The sequence below is a fragment of the Chaetura pelagica genome, unplaced genomic scaffold (assembly GCF_000747805.2).
Source record: "Chaetura pelagica isolate M959 unplaced genomic scaffold, ChaPel_1.0 scaffold121, whole genome shotgun sequence".
NCBI lineage: Eukaryota > Metazoa > Chordata > Aves > Apodiformes > Apodidae > Chaetura > Chaetura pelagica.
This window is the reverse complement of record NW_009954546.1, coordinates 223,312-240,153: the sequence shown is the minus strand read 5'-3', so window position 1 is coordinate 240,153 and position 16,842 is coordinate 223,312. Positions and strand designations below refer to the sequence as shown.

At 42.4% G+C, this 16,842-nt stretch overlaps 1 protein-coding gene across 1 annotated transcript in view; it reads right to left on the bottom strand.

Moving 5' to 3' along the window:
• ST8SIA5 (ST8 alpha-N-acetyl-neuraminide alpha-2,8-sialyltransferase 5) overlaps nucleotides 1–16,842 on the bottom strand; it is a 46,315-nt gene that overhangs the window by 15,365 nt on the left and 14,108 nt on the right. The window contains exons 2-3 of the mRNA XM_010005021.1: nucleotides 3,903–3,995; nucleotides 595–681 (exon numbers count right to left, since the gene is read on the bottom strand). Of these exons, the coding sequence (XP_010003323.1) occupies nucleotides 595–681; nucleotides 3,903–3,995 (180 nt within the window). The remainder of the gene's footprint in view (nucleotides 1–594; nucleotides 682–3,902; nucleotides 3,996–16,842) is intronic.

Below are 16,842 nucleotides of genomic sequence, written 5' to 3'. Positions count from 1 at the left end.
TTAAACTGATACGGTTTCCCTACACAGTCACACACTGAAGTCTCTGTCTGACAACACAAAAATGAAGCAGACTTTGAACTTAGTTTTTTTTTAATGCCTAGCATAATTACTGTTCCTGCAACCAGTTAACAAAGGTTAGTTTACATCCAGGTGCCAGCTGGAGTTTCCAAAGCAGTGATAGATCAGTCAGGCAGGTATAGCCAGAGATCAGGGTCATTCATCTCTTTTTCTGAACGCACTGTCTAGGATGGAGAGAGGTCCTTTGATTAATAAGCTGGAGTTGGTGACCTGAGAGAGAGTGATGGTCCTCCTGATAGTCTGTAGATAGTCTTTTCTCTTTGCTCCCACCTCTGGGCTTGCCTCCATACTTCAATGTGCTCCATGGACTCTGGGCCCAGAGAGCTCTCTTCCACTCTTGCTCTTAACACTTTTAAAGAGAAAAAACTCCATATTTATTCAAAAGAATGATACTCCAAAAGCAACAGTGTTAACATACTTACTTTTGCTGTCCATATAAAGGTCTGATCTCTCCATAGGAAGCTAAACTCAAACTAAAGTAAATCTTACTCAGACTCATCAGGGGATCATCCTTACTTGAATAAATTGGCTTCTGTGACATTCATCTCCCATTTGCACATCTGTAGGCTCTTCCATCTGTCAAACAATTCTGTTTGTTTCACCCTAAAAGATAAAAAGAATGAATATAAAATTCACTTTATTACCAGGACTTCATTTCCTAAAGCAGCTGCAGCCAGGGTACCATGCAGTAGGCTTTTGATAAGACAAACCAGTCAGTCAACAGTGCAAAATCCATCATTTTTGTTTCATCTTCTGCTCAGATCACTTATACACAGGTACTAATGGAGCTCTTCAGATGTTTGGGGCTGATTTATGTTTTCTGATAGGCATTCTCCTTGTCTTCAGCATGCCAAAATGCAGTATCAAGCCCAAAGTATCTACTGCACCAAACCCTGCTGGGAAGCTGAGTGTCTGGAAATTACAGCTTTGGGGGCAGAAGTCACACCTAGTGGGAGGAATCAGCAGAAAGAGTGCTGGAAAGGAGGATACTTCAGATAAATTGGCCAAATACCACTATGTTCTGATGAGGCTCTCTTAATTCATGAGATCCTACAGAACAGGACTGTTGGTAAATCCATTTTGTAAGCTGCAATAGCACTTGTAGGGACAAGCATCTGTGATGGTAAGAGGACACAAAAAGCTCTTTGCAGAATTAATCTCTCCCTCCCTCTCTGTTAATAAATATATTTTTAGTTATTTCAGAACACTATGCTTTCACTAGGCTGATACAGGGTGCCACATTTTTTATTACATCATTCCAACCACTTCTACCTCAAGAGTTCACACATATTCTTCAGTATTTGGACAGCAAAGACAATGAAGGCCTTGCAAACATCTAGAGTTAGGGAGTAGTGCCATAGTCTGGCTGAGAAATTTTGAACTTTGAGGTTTCTTCAAGATTGGTAGGTCTTAATGTGTTTTCTTCAGGCTTGAGGGCTTTGAATACTTGAATAAAGCAAAGACTTTTAAAATATTTATGTACTTAATACGAGTAGAACTTAGGATTTCCCAGGGTGCGAAAGTTACAGGAAGGAATTAGGTCATATTTTACTTTCTGTAGCCCACGAGAGCACATTAACTTGGAAATCTTCCATGGCCATAAGGGCTGACTTAGGAAATGTAGCACGTTAGGAGCAACCACATCAGAAGAACCCAGCACACTGAAAGAGCTTAATGTCAAATGGCATCTGTCACAAAAGTGAGGCTAACTCTATCCAGCTGGGCAGTAATCCACTAACTTCCATGTGCCATTGGGTAAGACGAAATGTGCAACTCTCTGCGCCATCTGATAAGCAGTTCAGACCTCCTCTTCCTCAGCAGAACACTGGCAGAAGTCTCACATTCTCACCCCTTCTTTTTATTTTTAAGCACTGCAAGTCAGCAAGCAGTGCAAAGCTGTTACTTGTGTACCCTTCATCCAGTACCAATACAGAAGACAAGGACATAGCCTACATTTTCCTGTGCACAAAGTCAGTGAGAGAGACATGCTCAAAGCCCATGCAGAGCTGGAGCAACAAATTGTATTTGCTGTAGCCTTGGTTGCTTATTGCTATGCACTCGTACAGCTCCACTTGCAATTGAGATTCTCAGTGCACTTTACAGACCTTAATAAGCCCTGTGGACTGTCAGCAAGATGCTAACCCACTGCTTTTAGGAATAGTGAGGGATTAGGCATCATCTGTGCATCTCAATTCACTGCATTGCTCTGAAAAACCAAAATATCTTTTTTTAAATACTCTGTATTTTTATAATTATATTTTTTATAAATACTCTGTCCAATGAGCTCCATTGGCAACCTCACTTTTTTTTTGCCTGAATCCATCTCTATGGCTTCATGGATACATCCCATTCAACTCATTAGTTTTCTGATTACATATAGGACCATGAAAGACAAAATACAGAGATTTTATTATTTTTCAGAATTGCATTTTGCTACTTTTTAGTGATGTTATTAACTTGTGAAACTCACTGCTGCAGGAGATTGTGGAGATCAAAAGTACAAATGGGCTCAGAAAAGATGGAATCAAATTATCAGAGAGAGGTATTGTCCACTCTGGTTAATGTAGTCTAGTCATCACCTACCACTCAGCAAGTCCCCATGCCAATATTTGGTACCAGTCAATGATAGAACTTCAGGCTAGAAGAGCACTTGCTACAAGTCAGTCTGGCTGCTCTTACTCTTCAGTTAGCCTCAGTGGAGCACCTGGAATATAATACTACAAATAATCATAGAACCATATAAAGGTTAGAGTTGGAAGGCACATTAAAGACCATCTAGATCCAAGCTCCCTGCATGGGCAGGGACACCTCCCTCCAGACCAGGTTGCTCCAAGCCCCATCCAACCTGCCCTTCAACACTGCCAGGGATGGGGCAGCCACAGCTTCTCTGGGCAACCTGGGCCAGGGTCTCACTGCCCTCATAGTAAAGAATTTCTTCCTAATGTCTAATCTAAACCTCCCCTCTTCCAGTTTTAAAGCATTGCTCCTTGTCCTCTTGCTACATGCCCAGCTTTCTTGTAGGGCCCCTTCAGGTAGTGGGGGGGCTGCTATAAAGTCACCTCAGAGCCTCCTCTCCTCGAGGCTGAACAGCCCCAACTCTCTCAGCCTGTCTTCAAAGGGGAGCTGCTCCAGCCCTCTGACCATTTTCGTCTCCCTCCTCTGGACTCATTTGAGGAGCTTTCTTCTTTTTATGTTGGGGGCACCAGAGCTGGACACTGTATTCCAGGTGGGGACTCACAAGAGCAGAGTAGAGGGGAAGAATCACCTCCCCTGACCTGATGGCCACACTTCTTTTGATGCAGCCCAGGACACGGTTGGTTTCTGGGGTCCAGCACATGTTGCCAGATCATGGTGAGGTTCACATCACCCAACAGCCCCAAGTCCTTCTCCTCAGGGCTGTCATCAATCCATTCTACTCCCAGCCTGTGTTTGTGCTCAGGATTGCCCCAGCCCAGGTGCAAAACCTTGCACTTGGCCTTGTTGAACTTGATGCAGTTTGCACAAGCCCACTTCTCAAGCCTGTCAAGGTCCTGTCAAGTATTACTGTATTACCAATAATACTACAGTGTGTTTCATTCTGAACAGTGATAGTGAGCCTGAGCAAAAGGCCTCAGTGTATGTGAAATGCCTCCAGATTTTTCAAATAGACCTCAGATGAAACTGAAATGTGAATACTTGCACACGTAAGAGAGCCTCAGGAATGACTGGTGAGATCCCTGTTGATAGGACATCTTTAGCCTTGAATCTGTGACAGTTTTACTTTAAGTTACCATTTTCACCTTCTCTGAAAAGTAACCTTTTACCAGACATTCATTCATACTTACATAGACAAAACCTTCACTTCAATGATGTCCTGCCGCAATTCCAGGCATTTGGTAGAGTTGTATTCCAAAGGCCCTTCATAAAACTCAAAATACCTGAAGGAGGAAAAGAAAAAAATATTATAAATGAGCCTTAGGCTGGAATACTTGTCTTGTGCATCAACAGAAACATGCTTAATTGATTGTAGAACCGATGTCCAATTTCTCCATCTCGACATGAGTTCCTCTATCTTTTAAGTACCAATGTGGACCAGCCACATCTATCAGCACATGGCAGCTGCCACTGGAAGTCAGGGGAAAAGTTTTTCCCACCCTTTGGGTGTCTAAATGTGCTGAAAGCTTAAGTAAGTTTCTTAAATTTTGCTTGTTTTGTGGAAAGCAAAAGTGTTGGTGGTTGCATCTTGTCTTTGGAGACCTTTGTGCACCTCTACGCAACCAAGCTTCCCGTTGGGACCTACTCTTTGGGTATATTCAGAGGGGAAGGGAAGCTGGGACTTTCTTCCTAATAAATTTGAGATGGTTTTGAGAACAAAAGGACTTGAATGCTCTGAGACAGCACAAAAGGCAGTGATATTCTTAATTAAAATGTAAAAATAAATATTTACGGTTTTGGTTAAATTCCCCCACCTTAACCTTCAGACAGGAGTGAATGGTAGTGACTCCTGTTTAGGGGCCAGAGAAAACCCAGGCTGGCCAGTGAATTCAGTAAGATTGTACTAAAAACAAAAACAAACCCCAAAAAACCCCCAGATTTAGGGTTTAAACCAACCTCTGTACCAGTTTCACCACTTGTCATTAGAATTCTGCACTAAAACCTAAGAACTGTGCATATCCATACAGCAGTTATGAGCATGATGAAGTACAAGGAGATGACCTGAAGGAACAGGTATTATGACCAAGGCTAGAGCAAGTTATTTTGATCCATCTTTCAAAGTCTCAGAATTAATCAGGCTCTAACTCTAAACTATCTTTTGCAGTTTCAATATGAAAGAAAAATACAAGATTCCTGGAAGACCTTTATTTAAAGAAATGTAGTATTTTGGGCTTATGTCATTTTAAAATAACATCAAAATTCACATTTGACCTGAATGTCTGTTCAGGTCTGAATGGAATCCTTAAGTAGGAAAGCCTTCACAGAATCACAGAATGACAGAACCTTAGGGGTTGGAAGGGACCTGGAAAGACCATCAAGTCCAACCCCCCTGCCAGAGCAGGGGCACCCAGACCACATCACACAGGAATGTGTCCGGGGGGGTTTGAATGTCTCCAGCCAAGGAGACTCCACAGCCTCTCTGGGCAGCCTGGCCCAGGGCTCTGTCCTTGTTTTTTTCCTTAGTAGCTCATGTTTATAGTAACATCAAAATCCTGAGGGATCCAAAATTTATCTGTTCTGGAGAAGCACTAAGCATTCACACCTCCCAGGGGAACTCTAGGAAAGGAGGGTGTGTCCAGAAAACAACATGTTCAGGTATCTCCAACAGGACTTCCAGAATAATCTAAAAAAACCCAACAGTTTCTGATTTTTGCCTTGTAAGTACATGCAGAAATCAATCTGATAAAGCAGAGAAGAAAGAAACCTATAAAAATTAGAAAGTGACTATTGCATGCAACTGGAAAAAGGCCAAGAGCTTCCCAAAGTTATCTGCTGCCAACTGGGAACATTTCTGACCTGTCAAATGATGCTTTAGGATGTGTGTCCTTCACCTCTCCCTCAGATTTTCACCAACTCAGGTTTGCAAAATCCAAACCAAATAATTTCTGTGATCCAGTGAGAGGTATAAACCTTGAGACTAAAAGGAAGAGAGTCATGCCTACAAGATGGAAGGAGGACATCACAAATTCCTAATAAAGAAGTAAACTCTTTACTGTCAGGAAAAAAACGATAGCTCAGCAATCTTTTGAAAATATGAGTATTTGGGAATGTGTTGGCATAGTCCTCAAGGCAAAAAAATATATTTTTATGGGTTTTGTAGAGGAAATTATGTATTTAAAGTACTTCATAATCAGTGACACACCTGGGAAAACACTTCCCCAGTCTGCAGAAGGGAGATGAAGTTCATGTAACGTGAACCTTCATCTTCTCTGAACCTTCACCTGAACTAAAAGGCTTGGATGTCCTTCCAACTCCATCATTCAGCCTTTACTAAGGGGTAGCTGAAATCCATTGAACTGGCACATCTCCCCTGTGCTTGGCTTGTTGAGCTGGAGCTGAGCGACTTGTGTACTTTGCAAGTTGATCCAAATGAAATTGGATTAAGAGCTCAACTGGTTGCACCAGGCCAAAGCCCTGTGTGGATGTACCCCAGAGGAATTTCCCCAGCTGAACTTCTCTTACTGTATTTTGCAGCATTCATTCTTTGGCTCTTTGAGCCAGGGAAGATGGGGGGCTCTGAACATGCATGTTCTCCACAACACCAGAGGCAGGTACACACCCCCACGCAACACTCAGCACATCACACACCACTACCACCTCTCTGGGTGTACAGGAGATAGCAGTGGCTACCAGACATTTCATCAGCCATGTCAGCCTCGCCTTTCATCCAGCACTGGATTTCAGTGCCTTGTATGTGCCTCAGGTCAGAACTGAATAGCAAAAAAACCACCCCAAAACCTAGATTAACATGTATTTTTATCCTTCCTGCATGCTTCTGGCTCTGCTGCTAAGTTAGAGAACTGCAGCTCAGATGTCAAGCAGCACATGCTGTCACGTGGGAATGCTGCAGCAGGGGAAAGCTGGCTTCAGCCTCTGGCACTGGAGACAAAGATGTCATTTTATGAAACAGAGATGAAATTTCCTGAGTCGCAGCCATTCCCTTTGATCACTGCCTGCTTACCCAATCCACCAACCAAAAATAGAAATTAAAAAGGATGTGTTACCAAAGAGGCAGAAGGGGAAGGAGGAAAGGATTAGATAAAAAATAAACCACTTCTGTATCTGAAAGAAAATCCATGAGGCAGCATTGGACTTGTAGGAGTTATTCCATTACCCTACAGCCTTGAAAATGATGGGCTGTGCCCTGCAAGCCTCTAACTCTCACAATAGCCCCAACTTTTCCAGCAAAGTGACTGTGAGTGTCAAATTCACCCTTTGGCAGTTTGTAGAAGTGCAGAGGGAGGAACCCATGAAACAGGCTGGATGACACATTGCCCATGGGACACATGCCAGGTGTCACTTCTGCACCAAGTGGGGACAAGATGCCACTGGCCACAAGGTGAGCTCTACTGAAATTATCTCAGTGTGCCTGAGCCAATGAATAGTCATTACCTGGGCTGTCATTCATAAGCCCTGAGCTGCATCTGAAGCAGACAACCAGACACTAAGCCTCCTTAGTGTTAATGCTACTGATGCCACAGCACTCAGGTTGCAAGCACTGAAGATGCTACAACAGCAGTGAGGAGTTTGCAAGACAGCATCTGGTCAATAGACTGAAAAAAATATTTAAAAGGTTCCCTCTTTCTCCTGGGAGCGTTCATGCTATTTATTTGCTTCACAACAATCCTCCCTACATACACTAAGGCAAATTAGCAGAGGCAGCTCCCTGGAGCACCAGCCAGCGTCTTCCCGCAGAAGCGTTTCATGCTGTACTTTCCCAGAATACAGCTTTTGCACAACACCAGGCTTTAGAACAAGAAACACGGGTTCCTTCATCCCCTGCAGATGTACTTTAAACCCAGCTCTTCCTCTCTGCAGGGCCTGGTCCTGCCAAGTGTGTTTGGAGACCTGCCCACCATGCTCTCCCTGAGGAAGTATCAGGCTCACCCACTCCCTGGTCTCCGAGCGCTGCTTCTGCCTACTGACTCCCACTGCAATTCATGTAGTTCCCTTGAACAAAGATACATCTGCCTGTTAGAAAGCTTAATTAGTACAAATGGAAACTGTCCTCCCCATAATCTTCCTCAGCCTGATACCCAGCTAAGAAGCAAGGGTGTAGTGCAGCTTGTATTGGTTTATGCTCTTGATTACTGACAAGTGACAAACCTGACTACTCCTTTTGCTACGAAAATGTGTTTTATATCCATAAATGCCAGAATGTCCTCTCCCTGCTTGCCCTGCTGAAATCTAAATAACTTTTATCTCTCAAAGGTCACAATTCTACTGGAAAACCAGCACAAGAACTCGTGGTTCTCTACAGTAGGGAACACAACTACAACATAATCACAACAACCAGCACATGGGATTGGGCTCCCCAGGGTACTGGGCATTACACATGACCCACTGTTCTATGTACTTACAAATATACAACATTTTTCCTGGATCAAATCCCATATGTGAACACCACACAAGCTCCAATTGCTTAGAGAGGACTCTGTTTTTATGGCTCTCAGTACTGAATGGCCAGAAATGTGATTGTATTGACTTTGTAATTTTCCATTTTTTACTAAATGAGACTTTCTTGTTTTCTAACCTTCATGTCTCCCATTGCAGCCTCACTTCCAGCTGAGCAGCTTACTGAGCTCACTACTAAGACTACTAAGGTCTTTGATCATCAGCAGTTGGGCTGCTCCTGCCTTGATCAAAAGTAAGCTTTTCTTGATCATGCTGCATGAATTAGAAAGCCTGGCACTTCAATCCTGCCCTCAAGTGACATTTGGATTGAAGAACTGATTTATCTCATATATTGAACAAAGCGTTTAAAATACAATTGAGTGTAATTGTCAGGCATCCTTTAAACAAGACCATTTTCTCCTGGACAAGCAGGCTTCTCCTTTGGCTGGTTCCTGCAGTGCCAGTTCTGCACTGTTCACAGCGAGGCAGCGGCACTAACGCAGCAAGAGAGTAGAGCACTGCAGGGAGGATTCTACCTACCCTGCAGGAAAAACAAAGATCTTTCAAAAAATACACACCATCCAGTGACTAAGAAATCCAGTGACGAATTACTTATTGAGACAACTGACCAATTAACAGTGCCTGCACTGATCCATATGGGCAGATCCATAGCCAGCCTCGGGTCTAGATTCACCTTCCTACACAGGAGCCTTGCAAGTGAACTAATTGTTCCTGGCACACTCCTCAAAGCACACAGGGACTCACATTCATCTGGCAAGGCCTTCATGGGATCTTCAGACCCTTGCAGCAAAAATACTGCTGAGGTGGAGTGCATCATAGCTGGAAAACTCATCCAGAGCAGAGCAAACTAGGTGTTGACTTCATCAGAGAGCTCACTGTGAATAAGCGACCAAATCCCACTGGCCTTTACTTCTGTTAATATTTATATGTGACCACATCAAACACTATGAGATTTGGTCAAAAGGGTTAAGGGGCTGACATCAATTCAGTGATTTTTTAATTTATTTTTTTTTCCCTCAAGGACTGTGTCCTGCCACTTCTCATGGCATGTTCTCCTAAAGTTACTTTGACCTGGTTTGGAAGGCATGATCCCCCCTTTGGCAGATAAAGGAGCTGATGTGGAGGCTTTGGCAGGTAAGTCTGCGGGAGGCAGGAATGGAGACCATGGGCTCTGCTGTCATAGACACTGCCTAGACTACACAATCACCACCAAGAACAAGAGCAGCCTCTGACGTTGATGGAAATCATGACCTTTTGCACTACACCTTGCAGAAGAAAGCACTTGTGGACGCACCCGTGTTAAATGAGATCCCCCTAGTCTGTGAACTGGCCAGTGGAGCAGAAATGTTTGAAGTCCTTCAATTACTACACACTTCACTAGGCCCGTGACACAAAAAAAAAATCACATTGCTGCATGTGTTGTTCCTGCTACTTGAGAGCTTGAGTTAACTTGTCCACAACAGGATGGTGCTCCTAAGACTGAATAGAGAGAAAAGATGCTGGAGAAGCAGCAGCCTTCTCTTACACAGTTTGATTAAACTATTTCACTACATCCTCCTTGGGGACAACAAATATGAAAAAAAGATGGCTCACATTCCTCCTGGCTACCACCTGCTGATGCCAATGTCACTGGCATTAACTGGTTTAAATCTTTTACCATCTTCATCTCTAATGCTACTAGATGTAGCAGATGTCTAACTGATCATGAGCTTTCAGTTTGTGGCTTGTAGCTAGGAACAAAATGTGTCACTGCAAACTGTGTCATGTAAAAAGGTGAAAATGTAAGCAAGAGAAGATAGCCATACATCTTTGTATACATTATGTGGCAATAGCTCTTCTGAATTACTGCACTGAGTTCTGATATTTCATCTGTAAGGGTGTGAGATGCTGCCTAGAGTTACAAAAGGACCTGCAGAAGGTTCTAAAAAGTATGAGGGGTGTATGATCTACCCATATGGCAACTGAGGAGGGAGACACTGCACCAGGAAGCAATTCCTACTTCCAGGAAGCTTTTCAATGCAGCATAGCAAGGAAAAAATATATACAAAGTCTGGAAGTTAAAGATAGAAATTACATCATTAGTTCAAGGCAATTACCCAGAGTAATAAATAAAATAAGGAGCTGGAATTCTTGTATGGGAGGGGCTCATGCTTCCCAGATTTGTGTAGCTAAGGTTAAAAGCTATTAACTCATGAACCTCCTGATCATCCACCCAGGATATTTGGAAATGTTTGGTTAATTTGTCTTCTTACAGTGTCACAAGTTTTTCAGGGTCTTGATAATAGAAAGCATCAGACACGCCCATCCATCAACACACAGGCAGTTACCCAAGATACCTGCCCAACATCCAAATCAAAGATTTTTACTTAAAAAAAAATCAAAAGTGCTTCCACAAACGAGCCCTAAATTGGCATGTTTGACCTTTCACAGAAGAGGAGTAGCTTTTATATTTCTGTCCTTCAAAAGCAACTCATTGATAGCTCTATGTACCTCCCAAATGACCTTAGAAAAGTGGGTGCATCTGTCTTATCTCAGAGGTTCTGCTTTTCTAGATTCCTATTTGGTCTGGTCCTGTGACTTCACAGACAGTTTACACATCTTCACAGATGAGATGATAGCTGTGATACCCTGAGGATATGTCTTCCATCACAACTATGAAAGCACCTGGCAAACTGGCACTGGTTGCTCACTGCCATTCTGATTTTCATCTCCTGCCTTCACATCTCAACACGCAGACCATCTGGGATTGCTTGGCCCTGCTGTCCAACACCACTTCAGCAGTGGTGAAGTGGTAAGATAATTGGTCAGTGCAAACTGACCAAACATCCACTCCTGCCAATGTAACCCTGCTGCATTCTCATCTGTTCATTTATCTGGAAGGCAAGTCTCTCCAAAATTTCCTTCTAATTTACCACCCTATACTCTATTGCTACAGCTCCGGGTGTCACAGCAGGAGTGAAAGCAAAACCAGCCCTAAATGACACAGCAAAGCCCAGGCTGCCTCCTGCAGCTTGTTCACCCACCTGGGATAAGCCCACCTTGCAATACCACAACCCCTTGTGCTTCTTGGGTCTTCTCTGACACCGACTGCCATGCATCTTCTTTTAGAGGTCTCCCCAGTGTGTCAGCCCTGGAATGATTCACTGGATTCTACTGAATTCTAGTTTTAGGGACACTGTGGTGTTTCTTTTCTTTCACAGTCACTGTATCAAAGGAATACTGGCTCCTGACAAGCAGCAGTGGGGCATGCTGCAGGGAGTTCTGTCTTACCAACGTCATTTCAGAACTCTGACAATTTTTAATAAACTGCTGTCTGGCTCTTTTAATCAAGCCCATTCCCATCATTCTGATTGAAATAAGCTGCTGATATGACCATCTGGAAGGCATAACAAAGCACATGATAACACATACTTCAATAACATCTCAAAAAACACATTTTACTTTATAGTAGCAAGGAATGGGTTTATTGTTTGGTTTGTTGTTTTTTTTTCTTGCCGTCCGTAAGATTTTAGTATATTTGTATGAGGAGTTCAGCATTATGACTTAAGGAACATCCTCAGCTACTGTCCTGGCCTATAAGGTCTGATGACTCAAGAGCTTACATTCATTCTTGTAAAATGTGTATTAGATAAATCCAAGTGATTATACTTTCTATTTTGTAGCCACTGAGAACAAAGCTCTAGATTTGGCACACTGAAAAACTCAGTGTTCAAACTAACAGGCCTAAAAGGATAGAGCTCATGTCTCCTCTCACCCATCAAAGGCTTCTGTGGTCTCACCACCTACATACCCCATTGAACCTTATCCTCAGCTTAGATGGACTGGAGGTGGCACAGAACACCATAAACCAACCAATAGGGCAGGTAGATAATCACATCATTAAGGCAGCTTCCTGGCAATGAAAAATGCTTTCAGCATGAAGACTCACAGTCCAAGTAAGTTGCAAAACATAATAAAAGGAGAACAGACGAATCAGAGCTCTAGGAAGTAGTTTCATATATTATTCCTCATAACCAGCATCAGACAGAACCTGATTTTACCTGATTCCTCACAAGGATGTTGTAAGATTTATAATACTTGGCACTAGCAAAAGCTAGAAACCTGAGCAAGGGCTGATACGTAAGAACGAAAAATAAGCCAGTATTTGACAACTGGTAAGCACTGCATCTGAGAAAGGGTTTCAAAGAGTCTGCAGTCCTCCTTAGCTGAAAGTACACATCCCCATGGCTTAGGGCAGTTGTTTCAAGTTCAGTTGAAACAACACACATTGCAAGCATTCACAACTTCTTTTCTATCTAGAAGACCTGCAGCAATGCAACATGCATTGAAATAAAGCTTGTGGTACCCAGAAAGTCCCAGAAATAGAGATCTCTGTCAGGCATCTATGCAGAGCCATATTAGATGCCAAAAACATGATCTACACTCTCAGCTGTACCACATACTGAGTCAAGCTCCTGACACTAGCTTTTCTCTCCATTGACTGGTTCTGTGCAATCCTAAGAAGTGTCTTATGCACTGGGATGAAAAGCCATGGTTAGCTTGTTTACCCCAGGACAGTGGAGCTGCCTGCCATCAGGGTATGGCTCATTTTCTGAAACTGTAATTAACTCCCCTGGACTGTAGAAAACATTCCAATTCCAAGTCACACTTTAACTTGGTACATTAGTTAACATCTGAGTCAGTTTCTGCTGAAATCAGATAACATGACATCCTTTGTTCCTGTTCACATATGTAGGAATAAACATGTATCTATTTACACATAGATACAGAAATGATGTAAATTTAATGAAAAGCATATTAATCTCTATTTCAATCAATATCTTTAAACACCTCCTTTCAGAAGGAGGTGATAACACAATAAACTGCAGAGCCATGCAATGAAACGTATTTGCTGTGTGTATGCTGACATACAATTTGTTTTGTGCACTTTAGACATCTCTCTGGAGACCTACAAATATATACAAGTAAAATCAGTTCAAATGTAGTCTGCAAGTTTTCCATTTGGTGGAAATAATTATTCATTACAGGAAGGCTTGTTTTCAATGGATATCAACAGCCTGAGGTTGGGTGTCAGATTAAGACTCTGAGGAGATCCCTAGTGGTAACAAAGTAAGAAAGGTGATCAAAGGTAAACAGTAAACAACTTATGATATATCTCTGCAGTTATTCACCACAGTCTCACCTCCAGTTTCACCTCCACATTCATTCAGTTCTTTTTTATTTTGCTGTATTCTGCTTCTAGACTGTAGGCCAATGGATAAATAATATCTCTAACACCCTTATGTGCACTATGTGTGGCAGCCAGACTTATCTCTTACCAAAACTCCCATCTTTAGGCTCCACAGTCACTAATATGACATAGACTTTGAAATTTGCATCTTTTATCCATATTATAACCCTTGAAATTTATACCTAACTTGGGACGTTTGAACCTGTTCATATAAAAAAACACTTGCACCCTGAACTTCTTGGTCTTTGAAGGGGCTCAGGAGACTGAGAACAGCACTGTCACTCAGTGCCTCACAACTGCTATTAATTCTGCAGTCTAGGGTTTTGACTCCCTGTCCTGCAACTGATGGTTCAATTGTCTCTGTCAAGGGTGCCTAGAGGGGGAAATCTATATTCATTAATTCTCTCATGTCTCCAAGAAGATGTCTTTGTGCCACATTCAATTCTTTTACATGCCAAATGCTTGCTCTGAAGGCTTTGCATATACAGACTGCATATGCATGCACAAACAAGGGGGAAAATGCAGAGGTAGGTAGAAGGACAGACAGATACACTGACACACACATACATAGAATGAACAATTTTCCCCTTACTCTAAGTGAAACCCTGCAGCTTCAGCTGGTTCTTTCTAACAGGGACCATAGCTAGTTAAACCAGAGGAGTGGCTGGTCGAACTCCTCCAGGATCACATTACAGGGAAGAGCAGAACAGGAATTGCTGCCTTGTAGTTCAGTGACACTGGGTGATTTTTGGCAGGTCAGACCCTGTACTTCCGCTTGCCCCTGAAATGCTGTCACCTCCACAGCTGTAGAGGTGTCTGGTTACCAAGATATACTTCAACAATGTCTTAAGCAAAGTGTATAACTGATCCAGAGAGAGTTTTATTTATACATAGGTATTATATGTAAGCTTCTTATATTTATTTTATATTTTCTCTAACTTACAGTCTTTCTGCGATTTCCTTGTTATTTATTGAACATGATACTACACGTGACTGGGGGTGTTTATCCCCTGCACCTGAGGTTCCCAGATTTATGCAGATGGCCTGCCAAAACCATGGAGCTCTTCAGGCACAACTGCAGCCAGTTTCTTGACTACGCACATGGCTCTTCAGGACCCTTCAGATACATGTCAGTCAAAGGGATTTTACTACAAATTAGTAAGAACAAAAAGTGCAGCAGCAAAGCAGTGCTTCTTTTATTTTCAAAATGGTGTTAGATAGATAGATAGATAGATAGATAGATAGATAGATAGATAGATAGATAGATAGATAGATAGATAAAGGAGATACTCCAGTCTTATCTTGACAGAGCAATTTACCCCTACGAGGCCCTGGAAAGATTTCAACTGTGTTTTCTTAGAATACACGTTGTATTATAAAGAAATCTTGAAATCTTGGGCCAGATTCTCTCTTTGTGCATTTGTGTGCATCGATACTGTCATGTTGGGACATTGCCCACCCGAGTCCCACACTCCCATACTCACTATTGGCACATAGGATTGGTGGGGGAAAGGAAACAGGAGAGGCCAGGACACAGAGCTCACCCTCCTACTTACTGCAGGGACACTTATGGCATATTAAAAAAATGGCCCCACGGCCTTGAAGGGAGAAAACAGCCCAGCACTTGGGCATCCCTGGCATCTTCTGTGCCACGGGGAGCCCTACCAAGCAGCCAAAACAAACTGTAAATCTCTTTCTCCATACACCCTGTGCTCACATTGGTGGTGCATACAAAGAGAGATCTCTGTAGTCACCCCCTCAAGTGTTGGTACCTGGTGCCTCTGTCACTGCCACTCTTCACTGCTCCGTCATCCGTGAAATTAAAGGTGCCGGTCCAATTTGCCAATTCCTCTCGATTCTGCCAGCTAAACTGCAGCCCTCTAGCAAGAAAACGAGGCAGTTGATATTTGGTATCATTCATTAGATTTAAGTCTATCAGCATGAGTTCTCATCTCCTTTTTCTTAACACAGACATGTGACCAGAACATACTCATCAAAACCAATAAAAAGACACCAAGAAGCCAAGGCATCATCTTGCTAATGGAAAGAACTTTCAGTTTCCACAGACTCAACAAGTTCTTGGATGAAAACACCACCAGACTCCCCAACCAAGCTAGAAGGCCAGTAACCATCCATGCTCACAAACAACATCTACACGTGTCGGTGCAAGGTGGACATGAGTGCAAAAAGCTGGAGAATGTGGAAAACTTGCATGAAAACCTGCAAGGCTGAAAGAAGTAAACCCTCTAAATCTCAATTTCACATCAACAGTATTTGTTAAATATATTGGGCACTGGGTCCTCCCTCTCATTTATTGGCCATGCAAACAAGGTATCTGACAGTTTATGACTTCTGTAAGTCACTCTATGTTGCTTCTTCTCTGTGACGGGGAAGATGGTATTTTTTAAGCCAATGTATCTCAATCATCATAACTCCCTGTTTTCCAAACTTTTGCAAATTCAATGCAAGGACCATGATGCTTGTAGTCCTCTAGAAACTACTCTTATAGCTGGGTAGAAATCTCACATGTATTTAAAAGAACTGGGTCTGAAGAAACATATTTGACAACACAAGTAAAATCTTTCCCTTAGCTCAGAAGTCAATGGAAAAAAAAAAAAAAAAAAATAAATTCACAGATTCTTATTTTTAATCTTCATTTTAACCCAGTTTCATGATTTCAGAAGCCTGGCAGCTGAGTTGTGAACAATTGGTGCTGCCAATACTGGAAGTTAATTCCCAACTGAGCTGTGCAGGGACAGCCAGGAAGCAATCTGCCAGCCACCTCTGCCCAAAAGAAAGGGCACCCAGGACCCCGCTGATTTCCTTGGTCAACAGGCTTATCACAAGGACTGGAGAATCCCTCAAACCACATCTGCCTTCTAGTCCAATTGGCAGCAGCTATAAGCATAGGAAATTAAGAACATGAGGCATTAAAATAAGGCCTCTTTGCTTCCTGCAGCAAAGGAAGTTTAGTTCCAAGCAGCTCCAAAATATAGCAGGAGTTTGTTTTATATTGTGAAAACATGAGCACATAACTTCTTGTTTTCACAGTTGTTTTAAGACAACCCTGTCTAAGTATCTGCAGTGCAGGCATTTCCCCATGAGCTAATTGTCTGTGTTCTAAAATATCAGTACAGCTAGGTCAGGGAAAAATCCACCCCATCAAAGGCTGACCTTCACCCTAGGATTAACTGCTCCATCCCTCAAACTCTTCCTCCATCAGCAGTACAGGGACCTCGGGGCTGCTTGTAGTGTGGGCACACATCACAGAAGGATCCCACCACCCAGGTGAAGTGCAGTGCAGGGCACCACAAATGTTTTTTCTGACCCAAAACCAATATATATTATTATTATTATTATTATTATTATTATTATTATTATTATTATTATTATTATTATTATTATTATTATTATTATTATTATTA